We start from the raw sequence: 25,190 nt of genomic DNA on the forward strand, positions 1-25,190 counted from the left end.
AGATTAACGTTTTTTAGCGGCAGCAGAAATTGTAAGGCAGCATCGCCAAAATATTCCAATTAGAGTGCTCTCACACCAAGATCGCGTTAGTGTCAAATCGCAAATACCATATGCAAGTGTGGTAGGTAGGAAGAGAGGGAGGAGAAAGAGAGGCGTAGAAATAGATCAAAATTTGCAAGAGTAAAGATAGACGCGTGCTGCCGCTGCTAAAAATTGGTTTTAAGTGCGAAAAAACGTTTATTAATTTGTACCCAACGTTTTAATCAGTTAAACTAATTGCACTTAATGCAGGAACACTTAATGCAGCATGAAGCAAGTGATTTTTTAAAGAATAAACACAAATTAAAAGGAGTGCACTGCCTCTCCTTCTAACTGCAAGTGTAATGGCGGCCAATGGAACGAGAAAAAAACTAAAGTTGAGCAAGTGCCGATGTAAACTTAACAAATAACTACATATGTGATAAAAACAAGACGTTTTTAAAACAATTACCAAGTGAATAATGAATAAAAGCCACTAAAACTACAATAACAACAACTGAGACTCCTGTGGGCAACGGAGCCCCAGCGGCAGCCGCCACTATGTTTACATGTATGTGTGTGCGAGGGAGTCAATGCATTTTTGTGTGCATGCGCAAGTCGCGTGATCTCGCTTCAGAAAGTTGCCAAATAACTGTTCCCTTGCGGTGTGCTTTCAATTAACTGTTTTAAAAGCTCGTGTGATGTAGAAGTGTAAATAAAAAGACTTATACATTGCTGATGGAAATAAGCCAAAAACTAGAGCTTAAATACCGAAGAAGGAAGGATAGAAGATAAAATCTCGAAATTAAGGAAATCGGTGAGTAAAAAATTCTGTAAATTTTTATATTGACTGTATTCCAATTCCCTTTTATTAAAAATGCAAAAATTGGGTTTTCGGAAGAGTAACATTTTGTTCCTGGATAACTCTGTTGTTGATGCTGATTAAGAATGTATATAATTTAAATGACTCTTTCACTGCATAGAAAACCTCTGATTAAATTTATAATAGTACCTCTTGTCAGGGCATATTTAATAAAAGTTTGAAGCTTGAAATTCCCAAAGAATTATTGATCTTAAAATCAAAAACAAATCAATGACAATCAAAATCATATCCACCGGCCAGCTGGTGCCTTGACAAGCCTTGGCTTTGGCCCTGATCCCACTCAATTGCACTTCGTGCCAGGCCACGCCCACATAAGTACCAGCCCCTTCAAGTAAAAGCGGCAATGTCAATGCACTCGCCCACTTGGCCAGCTTTTTGGTTTGGGTTTGGGTTCGGGGGAAAGCATTTTCCGTTTTCCATTGTGAGCTCAGGTCCGGGCCTTTTCTTGCGGCTCCTCCATTTCGCCTCTTGGCACGCACGCATGCAAATTGGCAGACGACGACGTCGCTTTTAAGTTATGTAATTAAACCCCAAAACCGGCGACAAGCTTCAACACAAAATATATGAAAACCAAACTACAGGTAACAAGCCTACACCTACAGCAAACAAGCGCACGACAAGTGCACAGGTATTACGCAAAAAAGGGTAAACTTCCATCAGCGATCGGCCGGCCAATTACCAAATCAATTTGCCGAGAAAGTTGGCCCAAACAATATGAATATTTTCGTGGGTTTTTTTCTCTGCGGCCGGGGCATTGGCTAAATGCTAAATGAAAATCCAAATTTACAAAAACTAAACAAAAATGCAACGCCACGGTGGTCGATCGCTGGACACGCAAATTCGCGGTGGAGGATCCCATCAAGCTGAACTGGTCTAGCAAGGCGTGAAGGCACCAGAGATTCCATGAGACTCATCATCTGGCGATCAGTGACCAGCGCAGGTTCGTGTCTCGTGTTAATGGTTTTTAGATAGCTTAACTTATAAAGTGTGAAAAATTATAGTGATCTAAAGAAATTATTAAAATTTCCATATAATGCTGCGGATTTAGAGAATTTTTTACAATAAATTAGGGAGTTTTGTTTAAATTATGTTTAGCATTTCCTTAGATTTGTATACCATAATCAGGGTATTATAATTCCAGTCAGAAGCTTTTAAAACAGTGAAAAAGTAATTTCCGACCCGATAAATCATATATATTCTTGATCAGCATCAATAGCAGAACCCATCTAGCTATGCCCGGCTTAAAATAAAATTTTTGAAAAATTTAAAAAAATTGGAAATTTTTATAAGGGGTTACATCGTTAAAATTTTCAAAAATTGGCAAAAAAATTAAATCTTTAAAATTTGAAATTGAGTATGCAGATTTATTAACCTAATAAAAACTAAGATAGGAACGCTTTCCTAATTAAAATTAATGCTTTTTTGGCTTTGTTATGAGTTTTTTAAACTTTAATTTGTCATATAAAAATTTCTATTTAAGGGAATACCAATATTTTAAGCTTAGTTATGATAAATATCCCATACAATGCTATAGATGCAATGCAAACTGCAAAGGTATATAAATTTCGGTTTTTAGAAGCTAGTTTTCTTTTTTGTTCATAATAAAATAAAATTATTATATCTCTTCTTTTAAGTTTTTTTAACACATGTTTAGCTATTTTTTCTGTAACTAATTTTGGCCTTTTAAATTCCGTCAACACCGATCATTACCAGCCAGTTTCAATTTGAAGTTAGCGGTTTGAGGCGCCACGGCAGGCAAAACGTGACGATTTATGCATATTTGAGTGAAACATTGGCCGGGCCTTCAGTGGCAATGGCAGTCACACCTCTTTCCCCTTTCAAAATGAAGCCCCTCATCGCCACATTCCCCTACTGCAAAAATAAAGAAGGCTTGACTTTCATTGATTGTCCCTGGCATGTCTTGAATGTCACTTGAAGCGTCGGCGGTGTCCCTTTCTATTTCTCCGCTTATCAATTGAAATTGCAACAATGCGGCAGAAGATGCCTTCCTATACATATATAATATATAGTATAAATGCTTATGTCTGCTATATAGATCTGAACTGAAAAGGGTCATGGAATGTTAGCTCGGCTCATTTAGATTTCACTTTGAAGTGGAAACCATTGAAGTGGTCGATGTGCTACTCCCTTCCTGATTTGCATTTTGTGGGCATGGAAAAAATTGTGACTAAATTTAGCCTTAAGTCATATATTGCATATGATTTTGCCTTTTGTTGTTGTTATTGTGTCTGCGTCTGCTGAACTTTTGACCTACACGAAAATAGTTGATTTTTTTCGAGTGTTTTTCGATTGGGTAAGTGGGGTTTTTATGGACATTTTCTGTAGATTTTAAAAGCTTTGAAAGTGCAATAGTAAAAGTACAGGAAGTTTTATGGAGAATGCATTTAATTTAGCTTATTTATAGGTTTGAATTAAAACAAAGCTATGGATTTCAAAGATTAATTGGACAACAATTACTCAAAGAGGTTAATGTTTAAGTTAATTACACATAAAAACAATGGGTTCTTGGGAAATATTTATTATTTTAAGTAACTTGAAAATAGGTGTTTTGGCAGATACATATAATAAAATCTGTAATAATGTTTAGATACAATTGTATCTCAACTTTTTCCTTTGCATTTTTCGCAAACATTTTCTGGCTGTCTGCTAGGAATGCCCCCATTTTTTGGGCTGATACTATTTTAATTCAATGTATAGTATTTGCTTACTCACATAAACAAATAAATGGAACAAAAAATATACAACTTTTATGATTTCCTACTGTAAAGTCAATGGGGAAAAACGGCAGCTGGCATCCGTTCTGGCATAGGAATCCGGCATGTAAATTCCATAAATTTATGCCCATGCAGGGATTTCCTGCTGCCCTCCGTCTGAATTGCAATGATTAAATGCATATACAATTATTTTATTTATTTATTTATTTATAATTGTTGGTATTTATAAGGCAGAGTTTTCTTTATCAGTTTCATGGATGGATGAGGTTGATGGAGAGGTTTGTCCAGTCATTGGATTTGCGACTTGGGGAACTGGTTTCGGCCCAGCAAGGCATTTGTGTTTTGGTCATCTTCGGCGGGTTTTACTGTGACTCTCGGTTCAACGAACCCAAAACATGAGTAAATAAATTAAAAAGAAAAAATTAAACCCAAGTGCAAGTGAGATATGTAACTGGCCCACCCATAAAGGTGGCGACAAGTCAGCAGTTTTCCTCACCCATTCCAGGCATTCCAACACACAAAAACATGTTGCAAAAAAAAAAACACACACCAAAATATATACATTTATAAATAAAGTATAAAAAACGGAAAACACAAGTGAGCTTTGGTTTGTTTTTTACCAAATCAACAAATTTCACGCATTTAGTTATACAACTAAATAATTTATGGCCCGGGCAAAAGTTGAACTTTCTAAGCAAGATATATTCTATTCAATATGGGCAAACGAATTTCACCCAGTTCCAAGTCCATTTCGTAGGCAAATTTACATGTCGGGGACAAATGAGGAAGCTTATCATTAGTGAGCTTCGTTCAATTCAAAGTAAATACAAATACTTTGGCATCGCCATTCATTAGATGGCTTTTTTGTTGTCCGCACAATGAGAGAAATGTGGAGGGAATTGTGTGATGCATAAGCAGCATTTAAATCATACTCCCCATAACACCAGAGACACAACTATAGCATAACTATGCGATATTTATAATGCACTAATCGCTGCCGATCAAAGTTATGTAAGTCACATAAGCAGACGAAGATGATGACTACTATTTTAGACCCGTTTAAATACGTCTTAGTTCAGGGTGGGTAAAAGTTCCGCAAACACTTTCATTTGTTGCACAACTTTTGACTCTAAACTTGTAGGAAATTTACCATAGAAATGTTTTAAAATTTATTACTTAGATTTATATAAATAATAAATAAGTTGTTTTGTATATATATTTATACGCTTGCAGGGTATTAAAATTTTAGTCAGAAGCTTAAAACTAAGTGAAGGAGTCATTTCCGGCCCTATAAATCATATATATTCTTGATCAGCATTAACAGCCAAGTCGATCTAGCTATGCCCGGCAAAAATTTATTTTTTTCAAAAATTTTCAAATTTTATAAGGGGTTACATCGTTAAAATTGTCAAAAATTGAAACAAAATTTCATTTCTTTAAATTTTAAATTGAGTATATAGATTTATTAACCTAATAAAAACTTGCATAGTAAAGGATTCCGAATTAAAATTATTCCTCTTTTGGCTTAGTTCTGAGATTTTTAAACATTAATTTGTTGACAAAAACTGCATATAGAAATAATAAGAAATATCGTTTCAAAGAAGACAAATATTTAAAGCTTATTTTCCCGAAGTTACCTTCATTTCTTGTTGCTTCTTATTTTAAATGTGTATAGATATATATATTTATTTCTCCCATTTCACATTGCATTATTATAAAACAAATTGTAATAGTTAAAAACACCTGCCTTGGCACCAAAAAAACAACGCTTGTTTCCACAATAAAGCAGGTTCTGACCCTTCAGGGTTTTAACCTACGAAGGTCAAAAGCCATCTGGTTTCCACATTGCCGGTAACTTGTGTTGGCCAACTCAACCAGAAGTACAAGAATAACCAGAAACAGCCTTGAGGACAATATGAAACAAAAGAAAAAAAGTCTGAGCCGGCATAAAAATAATTGCCCTAAAAGCAGGAAAAGCAAGTGCAGCAAAAAAAAAACAAACGAGGAAAAATGTGGAAAAGTGGAAAACTAAAAGACAAAGACACAAAGTTCCCACGCAGTAAAAAGAGATAGAGATATAATCATATAGGAAACTTATCCAGTTCTTGGTCATGACTCGTTGTTCAGCGAATAATTACTCATCGAACTGAAAGAAAGTAAAAGAAAAACAGAGAAAAGCGTACACACATTTTTGGAGAAATGTGAAAGGAAGACGATGTGAGAGAGCCTACGATTTTATACCCTTTGACTAGGCAGGTTTTTAAAAGCAATTTGTATGAATATTTCAAGGGGGAACTATGATAATATATCCTATTTCATATATAAGATTTTCGCTGAAAAGCTTCTGAAAATTAAAACCTTATACTTGGAAGAATTAATTCACCATCTTAAAGAAAGGTTCTTTAAATCATTATCATTATTTATTACCAAATCATTTCGAATAAGCGCGTAACCCCCTTTATAGAGTATCTCAAGAGCAAACAATCGGGGAAGAGTCCAAGCCAATGACAAACATTTGCTGAAAGAATATTGTAGATTGTGGAAGATGCTTTAATTGCCGGACAGTAGCCCCGATATCTTCTCATTTACAGATGCCTTGGAAAGTTGACAGTTTCAGTGCAGTTTTTCAGTGGAAAATTGGGTGTTCGAGAGACGAGAGATGGGGTTGGGGTTGGGTTGGGGTCTTCTGCCATGTGTGGCTGGGGCAACTTTCTAAAAAGTACTTAGCACTTTCAATTACAATTGTACAATGTGTCTGGCAGCATCCAGTAGCCACCATCCGCCATAATAGCAGCAGAATCTGGCAAGCTAATTGCGTTTATGGTAGCGACGACGGTTTTCCATTGTGTGTGCAATGGGAGAGTGTGAAATATGTGTTAATTACACGGCGGCGAATGGCCAATCGTAAACATCAAGTGTCTCTCATTAATTGCTCAATTGTCGGGGGATCGGAGATCCCAACGAAATCTCCTTTGGGGTCGATAAACTTCTATTTTGGCCAAAAAGTCCAAGTGCCCCCCCTCTCGACACACCCATTTCATAATCTTCGGCTTGACATTTATGGCCACAAGCGGAGGACCTAAGCTGGAAAACGAGTTTTCAAAGAACGAAATCGAAGGCTGTGGGCTTAAATGCATCGATTGCGGAATTAAAGTTGGTGTGGGCTTCAAAAAGTCTTGCCTTAAATGTTATTTTGAATTAACATTGCTGCAATCGTGCTAGCCATCACGAAATGATCATAAAAATGCTTTAAAAGATGTCAGGTGAAATCACATTAAATTGTAGTAAATAATGTTTTGCTTGTATGCATTTTATATGCTCTTAAAATAGTATCAAAGAGCTATTTTAATCTTAGATTATTTTCTCTGTAAAACCCAGCAGAAATTAAGCAAATTCAATAGCTTAGTTTATAAATTACCTCATTAAAAAGCCATGTATATTTAATTAATTGCTTTAAAGACCTGCTAAAACCTATAAAAATCACACTATAAGAAAGGCATCATATGATTATCACATCTCAATTTTCATCATGGATATATAAAACTAGGAATGCCCATAAAGCTACTGAAATTTATTGTTGGAACTCTATTAAGAAGAATATTTCCCTACTGACACACATTCTTCATTCCTTTGAGATATTTTCAAAGAGAATTTCTTCTACGATCTTTAGCCACAAAAATGTGTCAAAATATTGTTGGATTACCAAGTTCTCTTTCTCTCCATTTGAGGGCAGTGAAGATGATGTCCGAAACCCAACTTTCATTCTGCGGAAAAACAAAAGCCTCGGCTTACAAAAGTTTCGCAGAACAAAGAATAAATCAGACATGCAGAAAAAATATATAGGTACATATATAAAGGTTACTGACATGTCAAATGAATGTTTTGTGTCTATATGCCAGTAGCCTTTTTACCCATTTACCGAATGGGAATGGAAAAAACAGTGGAGCTGTCAGAGCCGTATTTGCTCAGAACTTCAAATACAAAGCTGGCACATTGTGATTGCCAAACGGAAGCGAGTTTAGTTGGTGCTTTTGCAGTGTTCCTGTTTTGTTTTATTTTGCCAGTAAGTTGGTAAGTGTGTCAGCTGTAGCAAAGTGCTAACAACATACTCACAACACCCCTTTTTTCGCCCTCCTACGTATTTAGCGCCAAATGTGAATGAAATTTGCACAAAATATTTGCAAAAAGAAAGGGTAACCATAGGGAAAAATGTCATATAAATTGATGATTTGTATGATTTTAACAAAGAATTATTTAAACAGATATTGCTAACTAAATAACATTTCAATTCAAATAAGATATTTCTAAGTAACGAAGATAAAATGTATTTCAGTAGGGTTACATATTTTCTTACAATCAATTAATCATAAAAGGAATTGAATGAAACTGTTACAAATATTCAGACAAATCTTTGAATATGTTTATATATTTGTATCTTCATTATCTAACCATATTTACATTATGTTAAATTTTGTTGCTGTGCATCGTGCAAGTTTCTATTTATGCAAATGTAGTTTCTCTATAAATATGAGGGGGTTCCCTGAGTGATGGCCAGAGGGTATGGCAATGGTGTATCCAATGTGCAAATGATTTTGCTGTAAACAAGTTAAACTCTGAATGAAGCACCGAGACAAAGTTGAATGGGCGGAATGAAAAGAGCTCTCCAACAATTGGTTTGTTTCCATTATGCAATAGAGCAAAGTGCATCAGCACCAAACTCCGGCAGTAACAGAAACAATTGTCGACAATAATTGTTAAACAAAAATAAAAAACATCTCGTCTCTAGTGGAACACAAAAAGGAGAAGTTGTTATTTTATTTCTAAACCTTGGGTTCAACTGTAATGTGGGTGTACTGGTGTAGGCGTTTGCGAGTTGATTAAATATAGACTCCCAATTAATTGATGATTTCATTGAATTCATGATCATTTCGGATATTAAGTAACCTTTGGGTTAGGTTTCTTAAATCATAAGAAATACGCCTTAAATTTCCGATGGATAATTGAAGAATTTAAGCTACTCTTCTATAGTGTTAGTTTTATATTATGAAAGCATAATAAACAAGTTTATAATCTTATGTGTTAGGTCAAGCTGATAAACCTAAAGCACACTTCTTATCTTATCTTATAACAAGATATAATCTGAGAAGTAGAAGATTATCACTTAAATCTATATGGATAATTATATAAAGAGACTTATCTACAGAAGCCTCCAATGCAGATAAACATAATAACTTTACATAATATACTACAAAAAAGTAAATATAACTTTTCCCCAGAAAGAATACTCTCTTAAACCCATTGAAAAACTTTCAATTTTTGTAGAAAGAGAAACCATCTTAAGTAGAGAGACAAAAAGCCCTTCGAAAAACCCAGGTGACAATATTCCAAGTTCCCTTTTTCTTATTTTTTTGTTAAGCTTACACCAAGTCCAACGAAAATCTTCACAATAGTTTACACCTTTCACTTCCATCGTAGAGAGTTTCTCCTTATGGACTTACAACCCATCAATGATCAGCACTCGTGATTTGGCACCTGTCTCGGTTCTTTCACATTTGTTTCATTCACAGTTTCCCCCACTCCACCCCACAAGTTTGTTTTTGCAACAAAGTACTCCATTTGTTTGTAATTTATCAGTGCATAAAAATCTGCAGCAAAAGCTGGGAAAATTAATATGCCTTATGAGGTGAGAATCCAAGAGTAAATAAAAATATTGTTTATTTAAGTCATGATTTTCAACAGCCGCAAAATTCTTGGTATACCATCATCAACTGTGAACAATAAAATAGACAGAAATAAATTTAAAGCAAGCAACCGGCACAATGGATTTAAACCGTAAAGCTTTTATTTATTTATTTATTTATTTATATGGAGGGTTGTTGGCTTTGTCCGACACAAAACGAGAGCGAATTTTAAACAATTTAATTTAAGCTAAACAAATTGAAGGTTTCATTCTACAATAATTTGGCGCACTCATGGCAAAGGAAGTGTATATATAGTATAGAACACTAGACTGTGTGAGATATTTATAATTTTGAAGGTTTAGTGAATAATATAGAAGAACTTCGTTTCATTTGAAAGAAGTTCCAAGCAGTAACTTTTAGTGAGTCAATATATTTTAGCTCGTGAAAATGAAGTACTTATCATATACTTTTTACATCCTAGCAACTAGGCACGTTATAGACTTAAAACTCAATGGGGGATTGTCCATGATTCAAGGTATAGAACGCATTCAACCGTTTGGATGATTGCACCTGCCGATGCTAAAGGGGAAAACTGGAAAATGCGACTCATTCTCACTTGAGAGACCGAGACCGAGACCAGTTTTATGACGATACTTTATTTTTTGACGTAGGGGATCGTGTTCGTAGATCGGCTTTCAGGTACAAGCTACAGGTACAGCTACAGCATCAGGTACAGCTTCAGGTACAGGTTGGGTTCTGCTGCGAAGCACGATTTCAATGTCAATATTTACACGACAGTCGCACCAATAAACATGAAACATAAAAAGCCAACATCATCGTTGTCGTTTATTGCTCTTTTAATTGCTCGGAGGCAGTGGCTTCTTCCTAGTTTGTCCAGTCGGTGCAAAATATGCATAAAGAAAGTTTATCGCTTGAGAAAAATCAAATTAAAATGCTCATGACATATTAAAATTAATTACGCTCGCAAAAAAACAAAAAGGAGCGCCATCAAAAATAACGAGAGAGTGAATAGTGGAGCACCGCTGAGATGAGAAAAGCTTGGAAAAGCGAGTCAAGGTCAGATTGGGGAATCGATAAAAGTTTTGTCGCCGCCTGGCTCGGAAAATGAAAATGGAAAACGAAGGAGGGACACATTGAGGTCACCGGTTATTGTTATTGCTCGGGTTCGGTACGTATATCAAGTAACTGACATTGCTCCAGATATTAATAATGTAGAGAGAACTAAATCATATCACTATGTTATTAAATTTGATTTGCCATAATAAAATACATATATATTTTAAGGCTGTTAGCATTATTTTTTAGGGAGTCAATGAAGTTTATATTTATAATTAACTTGGTTTGTCCTTCAAGAAATCGATATAAACATTAAGAGAAATTCAATTATTAATTCGAGTACTGCTATCACTTATTATTAACAAAATTACAATTTCATTGCATATATATTTGATTATAATATATATTTTTACCACAATGGAGAGACTGCGCTGAGAGCGGCCAGTGCAGTTCATCTAAAATGATATAGAAAGAGACGAGGGAAATGTTTGGGTCAGTATCACAAGCTCTGTTATTAATAGCCAAAGGTTGATCAGATGATGAAAGATATAGCTGGATGACCATGATACTATACAACAACCGTGATACAAACAAATATAATAGAATCGGAACAGAGTGGAGCTCATTAAAGCGCAGACATCGCACGTCAACTCGGTGGAAATGCTTGAACAAAAAATAAAAGTTGGGAAACGATATTTCCGTTGGGGGTTTGAGGGGCGGAAAAAACGATGACCGAGACACAGAATAAAATCACGAAAAAAGACAAAAAATAAACAATAAAAAGCAGACGCGAAAAAAGAGACAGCTAGCAACAATAAAAGCACATCAAAATAAATCAAATAGGATAGAATAATATAAGGGTTCCCAACGATTTAGTGACCTAGATGACGATAGAGTTAATGAAATGGTTTGCAACATTTTATATAAACAAATAATTTACAAGTTTACAATTATATTTGTAAATTAAAATTTTGTTACACGCATCTATAGACGTCAATTTAGTCTAAATACTAATAAGGCTAAATACATAAATAAATTAAAATTAAATGATGATGTGATATTATACTTAAACTCTACTACACTACATATGTTCAAGAATAATTTATGTTACTGAAGCATTTACATAAGATAAATAATACAAATAGTAATTAAAAAATATTCTTAAATGACAATTTCTGTTAACCAGTTAGATAACTAAAATCATATATACCCAATCTATGAAAAACCTAATGGGTAATGGCAGTAGAAAAGCACTTGAGCCATGACCATTTTACCTACTCTATTTCCTACTTCACCTTCCCCTCTCACCCTTCACCCCTTTTTTGTTTTGGCCACTTTAAACATATATGTATGTATTTAGCTTTCAAAAGTAATAAAAATGACATTAAAACAAGAAAGGAAACTCATTTTGGGAAGACGAAGTTCACATACTCTTGCTGTTTAGCATCGAATTAGAAATCAAAATAAGTTCAAATAAAGATATTGTTAAATGACAATTTTTTCGATAAAATCAAAGTTTAAAAAATTCATAACTAAGCCAAAAATGCATTAATTCAAATTCGGAAAGAATTTCTATCTTAGTTTTTATTAGATTGATAAATCTCCATACTCAATTTAAATTTTAAAAATATTAAAATTGTTCCCAATTTTTGACAATTTTATTTTTATTCAAAAATTTTAAAAATTTTGTTTTCTACCAAACATGGCTAATTCGACTCAGTTTTTGATGCTGATCAAGAATATATATGATTTATAGGGTCGCAAATGACTATTTCAATGCGTAACATGCTTCTGACTAAAATTATAATACCCTGATTAGGGTATAAAGAGGAAATCCCCAGAAAGTTTTATAGCGTTTACGTCACATTAAATCAAACTACAAATTAAAATTATAAGCATTGAAACAAATTAACAAATGCTAACTGATAATTTGTAATGTAATCAAATGGATTTATTGATCAAATAAAGCCAAAAATTTCATTTCAGCTTAGGAGGCAGGCAAAATCTCGGCAACAGTGAATTTTGTTGTTTCAGTCGAGATTTTGGGTTGTTTTTTATTTTTATCAACTTATAAGGAACCTCTTATATGTGCACATATATATACTGTGTATTTTTGTATATAGAGGTGCTCAGCATAATTGGGAGATGAGGTCATGACACAAAAGGTGGAGGCTGCCTTGAAATTCTTAGGAATTGGAATACACAAAGCTATTTCATTCTCATAAATCATTTAGTGTCTTAGGGATTAAACAGTTTATTTAATATTGTAAAAAAAACCCTGTTACTTATAAAAGTAAATCAAGGTTTATACCTTTTCTTATACGCTTTCTAATAGCCAAGTTTAATTGGTTATTTACTAGTTAAAACCTATTTCAAAAGCCTTGAGTTTGAATTAGTCAACAAGCTTGTAGCTTAAATTTATTTAAGTTTCCTGAAACTCATTTACTTATATAAATTCCATAGTATATTATTTCCTCAAATATTTTCACTCATTATAAAGTCGCAATTCGCTGACGGTAAAATGATTCCAGCTTCTCCAGGCCTCCCCTCTTCTAGAAACCCTTTAAATTTTTAATGCCAACCGCACAAACGATATTTACTTTGATATCGGATAACAGACTGTACGGCACATGTGCACAGCAATAAGTTAGCAAGTTTTTTTAACAAACAGGTCGAAAATGTATAAATAAATTGAAGGGAGCCATGAAAATTAACAAAGAAACATTGCATGTATTTTGGGGGTTAAGTAATGACCCGACACATAAGCTCTTTATATTTTCGGATATACATATAAATGTTTGTTAAATTTGTCAAGTTCATTATGTTGACCCGCTGAACCACATTAAACCAAACAAATTGTTGGGGTTATAACGAAATATTTAATTAGTGTGGTAGGAGAGCGGGAGAAATTTTCCTACAAACAAAAAAAAAGAAATACTGTCATTTTGGATGTGCAAATCCCTATGACAGGCATGGAAGATTTTGAAGAGAAGAGCTGACGATCCACTGCAACCCACTCAACCACCAAAACCACTCTTCTTTTTATTGCCGATGAATTTATCTATGCACTGGAAAAAATATAATATGTTTTTAACCAGCTGTAAAGTAGCGTATTAAAAGTATAATTAAAATACATATGCAGGATTTATATAATTGTATTTTGATTATATTTCGGATTACATTTGTGCCTTATCTGTATCTGTTACCAAAAAAGGTACCTTTAAGATACTTTTTAAGGCCAGCGTTCCTTTTTTCAATTCTTGAACAGTCAATAATATACTAACAATATATTAACAATTTGTTTTAATAACATTTTTGTTCAGTGGAAGTATCGACAACTGTGTTAGATACACATAAGCAATGCTTATTATGGTTTGATTGCCTGTCAGATGGTTGATTGCTGCTGTAAGTCAACAATTGCTTATCATTTTGGCTTCGACTCTCACTTTACGCACTAATTGAATTACGGATGAAGGTGGCCGAGGAGGGGGAGGAGTATAAAAGAGGAAGTAGAACCACACACACTGTTAATTGACATTGGAAGCGTGGCTAATGTTGCTCTAATATAATTTATGTTTTTCTGTAATAATGCAATTAGTGGGTACTATCGATAGTAGGAGGAAGACCCCATATCCCTGCCTTCATTTGTTGGGTGTCAACACGTGGGCGAAGCCCTCAAAATATGAAGTCACACCCCAAAATTGAAAACTTGTTTGGAATGTTTACACATGTACAGGGCAGCGTCTGTATAGAATATCTTTAAAATGCTTAGATAATTTCCCTAATTTATAAGCAGAGAAATACTGAGATTTATGAATAAGATTTTATTATAAACTTCTGTTAATCTTGCTTAAATTCTTTTGTATTTTCCCCATCAAATTTTGTGTTCATTTTACTGAATCTAAAATGTAAAGCACTAAACTTTGTGATAAGAAACTTGAGTTACGCTGGAAGTCAAGGCGAGTAGTTTAAATATGTATTTAAATATTAAAACTACATTGAAAGAATTAGATTTATGACCAACAATGAATATATTTAAAGACAGAAAGACCAACAATAAAATATCTCTCGAGGGAAATAACACTGTATTTGGTTCTACAACGAACCTCATTATCGTTCAAAATGAATATAAACAAAAGTGGAAGCTGTGTAGCTGTGGAATTTTTGAATCTCGCGGCCTTGGCGGATTCTCTTCGGAGCTCTCTTTGGGTCCGGCCTACCGAGCGAAGAACTTGCATCTACAAGATACAAAACAAGTTTTCCCTTTCCCTCGCACTATATCTTACATGTTGTTGATTCTTCTTATGCAACGACTGAGGGATGAAATATTTTCCCTTATAAAACATTATGATCTCAGTGATATGTGCTAAGTGTAAAGCTAATATTATTAAAAAAAATATTCAAAACATATTGGATGAGTGCCAACAGAATAGGAAAAAATGCCCAAAACCACAGTTGGGGTTAAGGAAATAGTGGAGTTTATATAAAAGTACTTAAGTCATATATATTTTTTTTGTTTTTTTCATAAGTTTAATACTAAACAAACATTTTTTTTAATAATTTTAAAATATTGAAGGCAAATATTGTATTTAAACCTGAATTTTTGATTTTATAACATAAAACAAATTCCCAATTAGACTTGAATTTCAAAAAGCAACAAAAATCTTTTGTTTTTTCATGAATAAAGTAAATTTCCTATTCTATAAATCATCAGTAATTTTAAAAAAATTTACGTTTTTTAAATTTAAATTTAAATTTAAAATCTTGACCACAATTGTTAATTTTTGAGACTGTATGTTGCAATGTATAACATGTGTGTGCGTTTGAAAGTGGGAAATTCTGTTGAATAAACCAAAGAAAAAAAAACATACAAAGACCAATTTTGCATTCTGACAAATTCTATATAATTTAATTTTAGTTTCACGTATAAAGCATCCTCCCCACGTATTTCGAAAATAAAACACACAACCACAAAAAAATAAGGTAAACAAAACAAAGGTGACATGCATTGCTGGAGACACACCCACACACAAAAACAAACACACACAGAACTGCAATTCTGAAAACGAAAATAAAATTGTGAAAACATGGGGGAGAGTGAGCGAGAGGGGGATAGCTAGACGGAAATAATAACAGTGCTTAGGAGTAGGAACTCACCAAAACAGCGCTCTCTCGGACCAGCTGGGAGACATTCTCTCTCATTTGCACCGCCGAGCCGAGCTTATTTAAGCCCCGCGTAAATTTTCGCTCCATTCTGCTCTCTCTTTCGCGCTGTCTCTCTCTTGCGTTCTTTAGGGATCAAAAGAGTTGAAACAAACAAGTTGTTGTTGTTGTTGTGTTTGTTGTTTTGCAAAAACCGGCAGCCGATTCAAAAATAGAGAGACACACACAAGCACAAACACACGTACGCAGTTAAACGCATGTGCAACACACACACACACACACGCACAAGTGGACAGGATGCGCTGCCGACTGCGCAGCCAACGTCGCTGCCAGCGATGACTAATTCGTTATCCTTTTTTTTTTTCCTTTTGCCTCTCTTTACTGACTTTCCGGCAATTTTTCCTTGAAATATTCACACTTCTAAGGAGTTACATGACAATTTCCGGATGAAGGATTCAGGAACATCTTTTTTTTTTTTAATTCATGTTATACACAAAAACACTAACACAAGCACGTGAAAATTCTTTCCACGCCCCTTTTTTGTTGAAGGCGAGGAGGAGCGTTGCTTTTTTGCGAAAACAACGCACACAGTCGAAGCATCCCGTAGAAATTATAAACAATAAATTCTTTAATGAGCCAAAAACTCAGCTGTTTACACCATTTTATTTGCACGGCTGCCTCGTTTCATTATTTTTCTTTTTAGTTTTCGGGTTTCGGAACGGTGTTTGGTTAAATTATATTGTATCGGCGAATCGTTCGTATATATGTTTTTTTTTTTTGTTGGATTTGCCGCCCCCGAATTTGTTACGAACAAAATTTCTACGAAAATGATTTGCCGCGCGATATTTTTCTTCGAATGACTGATTGCACTCGTATTTATAGGTTTCAGGTCTGAAAAGTGCTGCCAACTCGTTGGGGCATAAAAAAAGCTTAAAAAGCTTTTTAAAAAATAGCTTTACCAGCCAAAATATGCACAAGTAGCTAAAAAAAATCTATGTAATATAAAAAAATAAATGTTTTCCACCGATGCGGTAGATTGTTTTTCTTGTTTTTCTTTTTCTGTACAACCACCCTCGTTGAGTGAAATTTCGAACTGGAATTTTGTGAACTAGAAGATCTAAAATAATGTTTGACACTCGATAGTATCGATAACTCCACTTTCACCATCGATAGTTTATGCATTTATGTTTGAATGAATATATAACAATATGTTTAAACTTGTAACCATGCTATTAAAAATGAGATATTTAAAATACATATATTATTTGATATTATATTATTTTAAAATTCACTATAAATAACAAATAATTGTTGCTGTAAGACGGTGGTTGTTGTATAATATTTTTGGGCTTCAAATTTGACCATATGAGCACAATTTCATAAAATTGTAGAAGACAACCTAATCCGAATCCTAAACCGCAGCAAGGTTTCGTCATTTTTAATAATCAATAACCATAGGTTCCAGGAAGAAGCACAGATTCTTCTGCTTATGTGTTATCAAAGAAATTGCGAAATGTATATTCCTGGAATATATAAAAAGATGTTCCTTATCAGTTATATTGAATAGCTCGTCGCATATAAATATACCGCATTCATGGCATTCCCGGACAGTGTTTAAATAACATTTCATAATGTTCGGTCACTCGTCAATAATAATATTCTTCCTGGCTTTGCCAGCACTTCACGCTGCCAGTCTTCCAGACAAGTTCGAGAAGATTGGATCGAAGTTCTTCTACATCGAAAAGAACGCAACCCAGGATTGGTTTCAGGCTGCAAGGACATGTCGTCGGATGAATGGTCAACTGGCGACAATCCGAAGCGAAGAGGAGATGAATCTTATCGTACCCAATTTGAAATGGGACTCTAAATATTGGCTGTCTCTCAACGATTTAGATCAGGAAGGCAAATTCGTTACCTTACATCGCGGCGAGCCAGCGCCCTTCTTGAAATGGCGACAAGGGCAACCCGACAATTATAACTTTAACCAACACTGCATTCAGGAAATTAACTTTTACATGTACGATGCTGACTGCGCTGAAAAGGCTCTTTTCATTTGCGAGATTTAAATTTAGTATGTAAAATAAATTAATAGCAATTAAGCAAAGTACAACATTTTCATATGAAACTAAATATGGATTGTTATTTATTTTAAATTGAAACAAAAAATTAAATAGGTCTTTTAGGGGTTTGTTTAAAACTCCACTAAACATATCTAATTTTTAGCTTTGAGCAGTCCTTTCCAAACGGTGGTCCTCTGCTAAACCCTCTGCAAACTGCAGACAGTAATTCTCAAACTGTAAAAACTGTAGAAAATTCGGAAGACATTTGTTTACAAAAACCATATAAAAAATCATATAATGCGTAAAATGAAAAGTAAAAAAAAAACATGTCTTTAAAACAAATCAAATTTTAAAGGAATGTTATTATTAATATTTTCCCTAAACATATTCAATTATTAGCTTTAAACAGTGCTTGCTTAAAAGTGGTCCTCTGTTAAGCCCTCTGTTAACAAAAGACAGTTAAGTTCAGTTTTTTTTTAAGAAAATTGTTTATGAAAACTATATAAAAAAGAATATAATGAATACATTTAAACGTAAAAAGCATATTTCTAAAAATAAACCAAATTGCATTGCAATTTTAATATTTATCATTATTTCCCCTTCCCATTGAAAAGTCAATCGTCGATTCTTTATATATTCCATATATTTTGCATATATTTGTTGGTGTTTCTATACTTTACACAATAAAAATGATAATGCATCTCAACAAAAACAATTATTCGCGGTACTTAGACAAAATTCATGTTTGCGTGATTCGTAACTTTTGCTCTTGGAATTGTTTTTCCCAACTTTACTACTTGCTTGATTTCATTTTTGCGTTGCTCTCCCTTATGTCGGTTATTGGTATCGTTATCGTTAATCGATTAGAAAATAAAGATAGTCATAGTTAATTTCGAAAGATCCGAATGCGGATCGAGAATTATAGGGCGCGCTCCTACACATATGTACAATGAATGCGCGCCATGCAAACTATTTAATATATTTTTTCGTGAGTCATTGGCTCATCGATGATGCGGTTTCTGCTTTTGGTTAAACTTAAAAAATAATTAATTAACATACGGTTTAGGTAAAATTATTTAAAGCAACTTAAACTTAAGGTTAACAGTTCCCTCTTGCTCTGTTCTGCTGGTGATTTGTATTTAATTTAATAGAAAATCATATCAAGTCGATCATAATTTAGTTATCGTCGATTATGGGGGGGGGGGAGATGAAGTGTGAAACGAGAGTCACAGTAATAGTCACGGCAACGGTAACACTTTATGGGTGCGACTAACGAACGAGTAACGGTTTTGTAAACCTCAAAACTTTGCTACAAGTGTGTTTTGTGTGTGTGTGTGTGTGTGTGTGTGTGTGTTTCGATTATAATCATAATATGTATGCATATCGATATCGATCTCTGCAATTGTGATGCTTTGCGATTGATCGCTTTCTACTTAGGATGGGATCTGGAATAGTTCTTTAGGGTGTTAATTCTTGCGTTAAATATGCTTAAAGACTTATATTATATATTTGGTGTACTTTTTTGAGTTTTGTGTTCTGTTTTGCTTTAGCTGTTTTATCGCTTTGTTTTTTGTTTTGTTTTGTATTCGTTAGTTTAGTTTGTAACTGTTTTGTATGTTGTTTATATATAATAACTTGTCAATATGCGCATGCCTGCTGCCACCTATCCAATCTCTATAGATCTTCACATCTAACAGCTACGTAAACTAAATATAATACAGTTTTTGTTTGTTTTCCATTTTGTTTGGGGTTCATCTCTCTTCGGGGCTACGCCACTGTCTGCAAATTAACTCGCCAAACGAACGACTCCTCCAAAGTGTTATACACGGCACAGTGGTTACTCCCTTTACCTCCAGCAGACACCTCCGCCTCCTGCCTCGTCCAAGGACAGCGTTTGACGCTTAGATAGGCGATATGGAGAGCGGAGCTGCTGCTGTATCCGGCATGTATTCCTTGAGAAGATCCCGCAGCCGCAGGATCTCCCTGCCGGCTGCCGACAGATCACCCTGCAGTGACAGTTCCCGCTCCCTAAGACGCTTAATGTCCCGCTGACAGGTCTGCAAGATATAGATAAAATTTGGATTAATATATATCCTCATAATCTCTCTCTCTTAAGTTCAAGCAAATACCCACCACATTCTGCCTGAGTAAATCCAGCTTGTCACACTTCAACCGCGTGACCTCTTGGCGCAGATTCTCAATCTTCATTATCGTCTCATTGCTGGGCGAGCTGCCCAACATGGTGGACTGGACACCGTCCAAGCACAGGGAGCAGGCCTTGGTGGTGGCCTCCGCAGAACTCATGCTCTCCAGTCCCGTGTCACTGTCCATGTAATTGGCCATCATTGGGTCCAGATCCACGCTGTTCAGGCTGGAGTCATCGCTTGTCTCCGACATGGTGGCCACCGCCACGACTCCATTTTGGGCGGCACTCGCTACCGCAGCGGCCACGCCTCCTCCAGATCCGTTTTGGGCCAAAAGTCCTCCATTGGAGTTGGAGTTACTGTTGATGTTGTTGTTGTTCGCCTGGCGAGAGGTGATGTCCGGCGATGAGGAGGTGGACTCGTTTGAGGATTTGGATTTAGATGAAGATTTGGAGGCTGTACGACTGCAGGTCTGTTTTGAGGGAATCGAGAAGGATCATAGTTTAAGAAATTGAATTATTGATTATTATTTCTATGAACTCACATTCAAATTGGGTGTCTGCATTTCGGGATGCGCCTCCTTCTTGGCATTCAGAGTGCCCAGTTTGGTGTTCACACTAAATTTATCCGTCTGCCCGGGTCCATGTCCATTTCCGGTATCCACGCTCTGTGATCTCACTCGCATGATTAGGGCCTTCTTCACCGTGTCTATGAACCGTGAGCCGGCATTACCTCCGCTGCCACTTTCCGCTTTCGGGGTCTCTGGGGTGGGACTGCCGGCAGAAGTCTGGGAGAGATCGGCGCCCAAGAAGTCACGGGTCTTCTCGCGCAGCTCTTCCACCAAATTCTGAAGCAACGAGGTCCTTGTGCGCTGCTCCAGCTTGGCGAACTTCTCGGCCTTGTAGCAGGCATTCTCCGCATTGATCAGCTTGGTGAGAATAAACTCCTTGAACTCCTGTCCCTTCCGGAAGACGGCCGGATTGGGGAGTGTGGGTCCAAAGAAGGGTACATCGTCGCGGGCCGTAACGCTGACCTTGTACCGGGTGTGAGGAGTATTCGGCTCAATGGGCTGCACCACAATAAAGGCATGCAGGAAGTGGCTGGCAATCATGTCCGGCGAGAAGGGAGTGTTGGTCTCCTGGAAAACGATGGCCACGATGTCATTGCCAATGTGCCGCTTCCGTTGCAGTTGCTGTGGGTCACCCTCGGTGTGCGGGAGCAGGGTGGAGACATGGAACATGACCTCCCGCTCCTTGAAAACCTCATAGACAGCTGTGTCGCCAGTGTGTCCATTCTGGATATCCAAGCCACCCCTGTAACCCTTGTGATCCTTAAGGCGTATCCTCTGTCCAAGGACATCCAAGAACTCGTCAAAGGCCGGCGAGGTCATCTGGTTGCCAAACAGCTCCTCTTCGGTGGTCTGTCCATATCTTTGGTAGAGCACTCCAAACTTGAAGTGTGAAACGAGGACATGTTCATCGTAAACGCTGATTAGCTGCGACGCCTTGGGGCACAGCACCGGCATAAAGTGATCCACCTGGATCTGCTCGTTCAGCAGCCGCACCATCTTCAGGGGACTGGGCTGGGCGCCCAGGCATGAGACCGGGATAAGCTCATGCATCGTTCCTGTCCTCAGTCGGAGCAGGATGCGCATATGCTCCTGATTGGCCACATTCTCCGTCTTGATGGATATCAAGACCGGCCCCAGTTGCTCATCCTGTCCCACCAGATTCGAATGCTCCCTGGCGGCATAGAATCTCCGATAGCATTTGGCCGTGTCATCCGTCTCGAATTTGGCCATCCAGGTGGTTTGTGGTAGCAAAGGATTACCCCGGGCATCGTAACCGCACTCGTGCTCGGTACCATCCAGCCAGTATCCGCCCAGCTGCGGCAGCAGGATCATCGGATAGGGAGCTGACTTGGCCAGCGCCTCCTCCAGCAGTCTCTGCGAGGCGGGAATGGCCGAGACAATGGAGGAGTTGGAGCTGACCGATGACTGGGACTGGTAGTGGTGTCCATTGGACAGCATCTGGCCCCCGGAGGCGCTCACCACGCCACTCAGTTGCGGGGAGGCGGGCGTAGAGCTGCAGGCGGAGCCGGACACTGTCGAGGTGCTCGAGTGGTTCATCGAGTGGCGGAGCGTTGCCCGGGAGCCCGAATGCTGCAGTCCACCGTTGTGCGGATGGGCGTGACTGTCGTGGGGCGAGTGGGGCTGTGGCACGCGCTCCTCGCTGGCGTTGCTGCCACGATGGTGGTTCTGTGGAAAGGGATTTTAAACCTTAATTAGATGAAGGTTTCTTAAATTATTAAGGGTATAAAAATAATAATTCACTGCTGATTGCTGATCCTGAGTGGAAATAAATATAATTTTCTATACTCCATTCTCGGTCACTGATTATTCAGCCGGTATAGTGTGTCAGAGGGAGCATGCGGTCCCAGTCCCAATCCCTATGTCAAGCCGTACACAACTGGGGCCTGATTATGAGTGTGTGTGGGTGCCACAGTGGAGCCTCCCACATGGCAACGGACAAAAGAGCGGCTCAACAGCTCACGGCTGCATTATAATTTCATGCAATTATCGTCGACGAAGGCACCACCCCTGCTCCGCATGCAAATGTCCCGATGGTGGTGCCCCCGGGGGCCATGTGGATGGATTGGATAATGGCAGAGCCAGAAAGAGCTCCATGGAAAGAGCTCCAAGTGGTGCAGCCAGCGACTGTCGATGCCTTTGCAATTTTGTTGGCACAAACTATTTGCAAAAGCGCCAAACAAATATGGCAGTGGGTATAGGTGGGCGGGTGTGTGTATGGTGTGCAGTGTGTGTGTGTGGGGTGTAGGGGCGTGGATTACGTGATGGATTTGCGCAGAGAGAAAACTCGGGGCTGGGTTGAATTTTTGATAACATTAAGCCAACAATTTTCATTTGACATGAGCGGAAGGCTTTCTGCAAAGGCATTTCCTTTTCAATTCCTGGGCGCCACTCGATGCTTTTGTCTAGTCCCTAAACAAGCGAGCATATTAAAAAGTTCCTTTTTTCGTTTATTTGCACATAACAGTTTTTCCATTTCTTCGATTCTTTTGTTAGATTTTCAAGCACTGGCCAGCAGCCAAATGGGGGTTAAAGGGTTTTGGCCCAAAGTGAGGGTTAAAGTGAGTGTGTATCGGGTCAAGTTAAGGTTCATCGATAGTTCGTGCCTTGATTTAATGGTCTGCCGGCTGCCAATTGCAACTGCAGTTGATGGCTGGAAGTAATGAGACGCCAGGAAGTTTTTTTGGGGGGAAGTAATGCAGAATGCAGAATGGAATTAGAAAAGGAAATGGGTCTTTTCACAGACTGGAAGGAAGAGGTAGAGGTAGAGGTAGAGCACTCCACTCACTTCCACTCCCATCATCGATTGCAAGGTTAGACCACAGACTGTCGATTATTCAAGCCAAAGTAGTTTCCAGTTAGCTGACTGCACCGCTAATGAATTGCATTGTCAGTCATTTTGGGTGCATATCCAATGGATTTTGACATCCATCGCTCAGGCATTCACCGGGCTTATTATGTATCTGTATCTGTATCTGTATCTGTATCGTGTATCTGTATCTGTATCTGTATCTGTATCTGTATCTGTATCTGTATCTGTATCGTGTGAACCAAAACAATACGCAAATGCATATTTCCTACTGCAACTCCCTTTTGGCAGACAAAAACAAAACGAATGTGGCAATTGAGGAAAATTAATAAATTTTGTTGTAACTCTAGACAGTCACTACTAGATGGATGGATGGCTGAATGGGGAATTAAATGGAAACTAGAGCTATGGCACTATGAAACTGTGGAACTGGAGTGAGCTTGTTGCAGATACAGCTCATAGAGGCGGTCACGTCACACGCTTAGTTGGCTTCATTTGCCGAGGGCGGTTGCCCTTTTAATGTTTGCTTAAATGGCAAATGAGAAGTGGGGAAATGGGAAAAATTGGGAAATATACAAGGGAGGAGAGTAGAGGAAACCCAGCCCCGAAAATAGATAGATAGTTAGGTTAGGATAAGGCTAAGCTCGAGTTGGGTCAACAAAGGAAGTGAGTCATCTAATAGGGAAAACTCAACCTCTTTCTCTCTAATTCCCCTCAGCTAATTTGTCAAGCAAGATTTCCACTTTGGCAATTGGTTTTTCGGTTTTCTCTAGATCTAATTAGGAAAGCATTTGTGTTTGGAGTCTGTAAGAGCAGTATTAAGCACAGCCGGACAACTGAGCAAACCGGAAAATGCCAAAGTTAAATGTAATAAAGTGGAAAGCATGACGAATGTAGAACTTTTGCACCAGAGAACCAGAAACGATGACAATCATAATGCCGACAATGATGATTATGATGTTTATGTGCCGATTCCAAGGAACTTAAGCGGATTTCAGTACACAGACACACGAGCCACAAGATTGGGGGGAAAAGTGTTACGAGCTGAGATCTAAAAGAACATACAAGAGACAAAGCACACAGAATACACAGAACAGAACACAGAACTCGGTGCAGAAATGGAACCAAAAGTGAGGAGAACCGAAAGCGGAACTATAGCCATATGGCAGCCTGAAGATGGGGGCATCAGGTACACCGAGAAAAAGGGGAAATAAATGAGGAATTTTACAAGAACTTTAAAGGTTTTGTAGTACTGAAAGGTAACTTTTTCCGTAACCCTTTAATACTTTAATGTATTACTAAGTTAAGTAAATTTTAAAGGGAATTCTAGTATGAAAAGCTCTAAAGTTTCCTATCTTTTTAAATATCTTTACTTAAACTATTCCCTCCTTTTCTCTCACTGTATTAGTGGCATCATTTCGAGGTTAGTGGGGTAAAGTGAAGAGAAGGCAGGGAGACAGCGGAGGCCCCTGGGGGCAAAGTCATCTCTCCTTGCATTGAACAACTGATTTGCATACACCGAAGGGCACCGATCTCTCTCCTCACCATACTCAGTCCTTGTCCCTGTCCCTGGACCCCTTGTGTCTGGTCCCTATTTCTCCCCTATATGTGTGCAAAAATCCTGCGACGTTGGCAAAGTCAACAGTGTTTCCTTGTTGTTTTATTTTTTATTGTTTCGGCCTCAAGTACAGGCGGGCGTCATTAAAAATGTGCATTTTGCATCCAACGCCCTCGCCTCTTCACAAAATGAAAACAAAGTATGCACCTTATAACAAAAGCAATGGAAAATAAGGGGAAGGGAAATACAAGTGAAAGAAAAGGAGGATGTCAGAGGGTTTGGCAGCCACTGCAACGCCTGCGAAACTGTTAATATTATTAATATTATTCCCTGTTTCGCCTTTGGTGAATATTTTATGCAGTTGGCATTGCTCAAACTTGGAAAAGTGTGACACATGCGAGTTCGTTCTCCAAGTGATTGATAAATGTGTGTGCTGTGTGTCCTACGCACGTGAGACAGACAGCAAAAAAAAT

The 25,190-nt window shown here is 37.4% G+C and overlaps 2 protein-coding genes across 6 annotated transcripts in view; both read right to left on the reverse strand.

The window, feature by feature from the left end:
* Nucleotides 1-16,435, reverse strand: part of Ziz (dedicator of cytokinesis protein Ziz) — a 29,546-nt gene extending 13,111 nt beyond the window's left edge. Inside the window, 2 exon segments of the mRNA XM_086837153.1 lie at nucleotides 10,808-10,849; nucleotides 15,552-16,435. Of these exon segments, the coding sequence (XP_086693279.1) occupies nucleotides 10,808-10,849; nucleotides 15,552-15,647 (138 nt within the window). The 5' untranslated portion in view covers nucleotides 15,648-16,435.
* A 1,810-nt stretch (nucleotides 16,436-18,245) lies between these two features.
* The window catches only part of RapGAP1 (Rap GTPase activating protein 1), a 181,261-nt gene continuing 174,316 nt past the window's right edge, over nucleotides 18,246-25,190 (reverse strand). For all 5 annotated transcript variants that reach the window (XM_086837181.1, XM_086837182.1, XM_086837183.1 and 2 more), the window contains 3 exons: nucleotides 20,306-22,018; nucleotides 19,751-20,233; nucleotides 18,246-19,674 (listed from right to left, as the gene is read on the reverse strand). In XM_086837181.1, coding sequence (XP_086693307.1) covers nucleotides 19,519-19,674; nucleotides 19,751-20,233; nucleotides 20,306-22,018 — 2,352 coding nt within the window. In that variant the 3' untranslated portion in view covers nucleotides 18,246-19,518. The remainder of the gene's footprint in view (nucleotides 19,675-19,750; nucleotides 20,234-20,305; nucleotides 22,019-25,190) is intronic.

This window comes from Drosophila serrata, unplaced genomic scaffold, assembly GCF_035046125.1.
Source record: "Drosophila serrata isolate PLE 108 unplaced genomic scaffold, ASM3504612v1 contig_302, whole genome shotgun sequence".
Lineage (NCBI taxonomy): Eukaryota > Metazoa > Arthropoda > Insecta > Diptera > Drosophilidae > Drosophila > Drosophila serrata.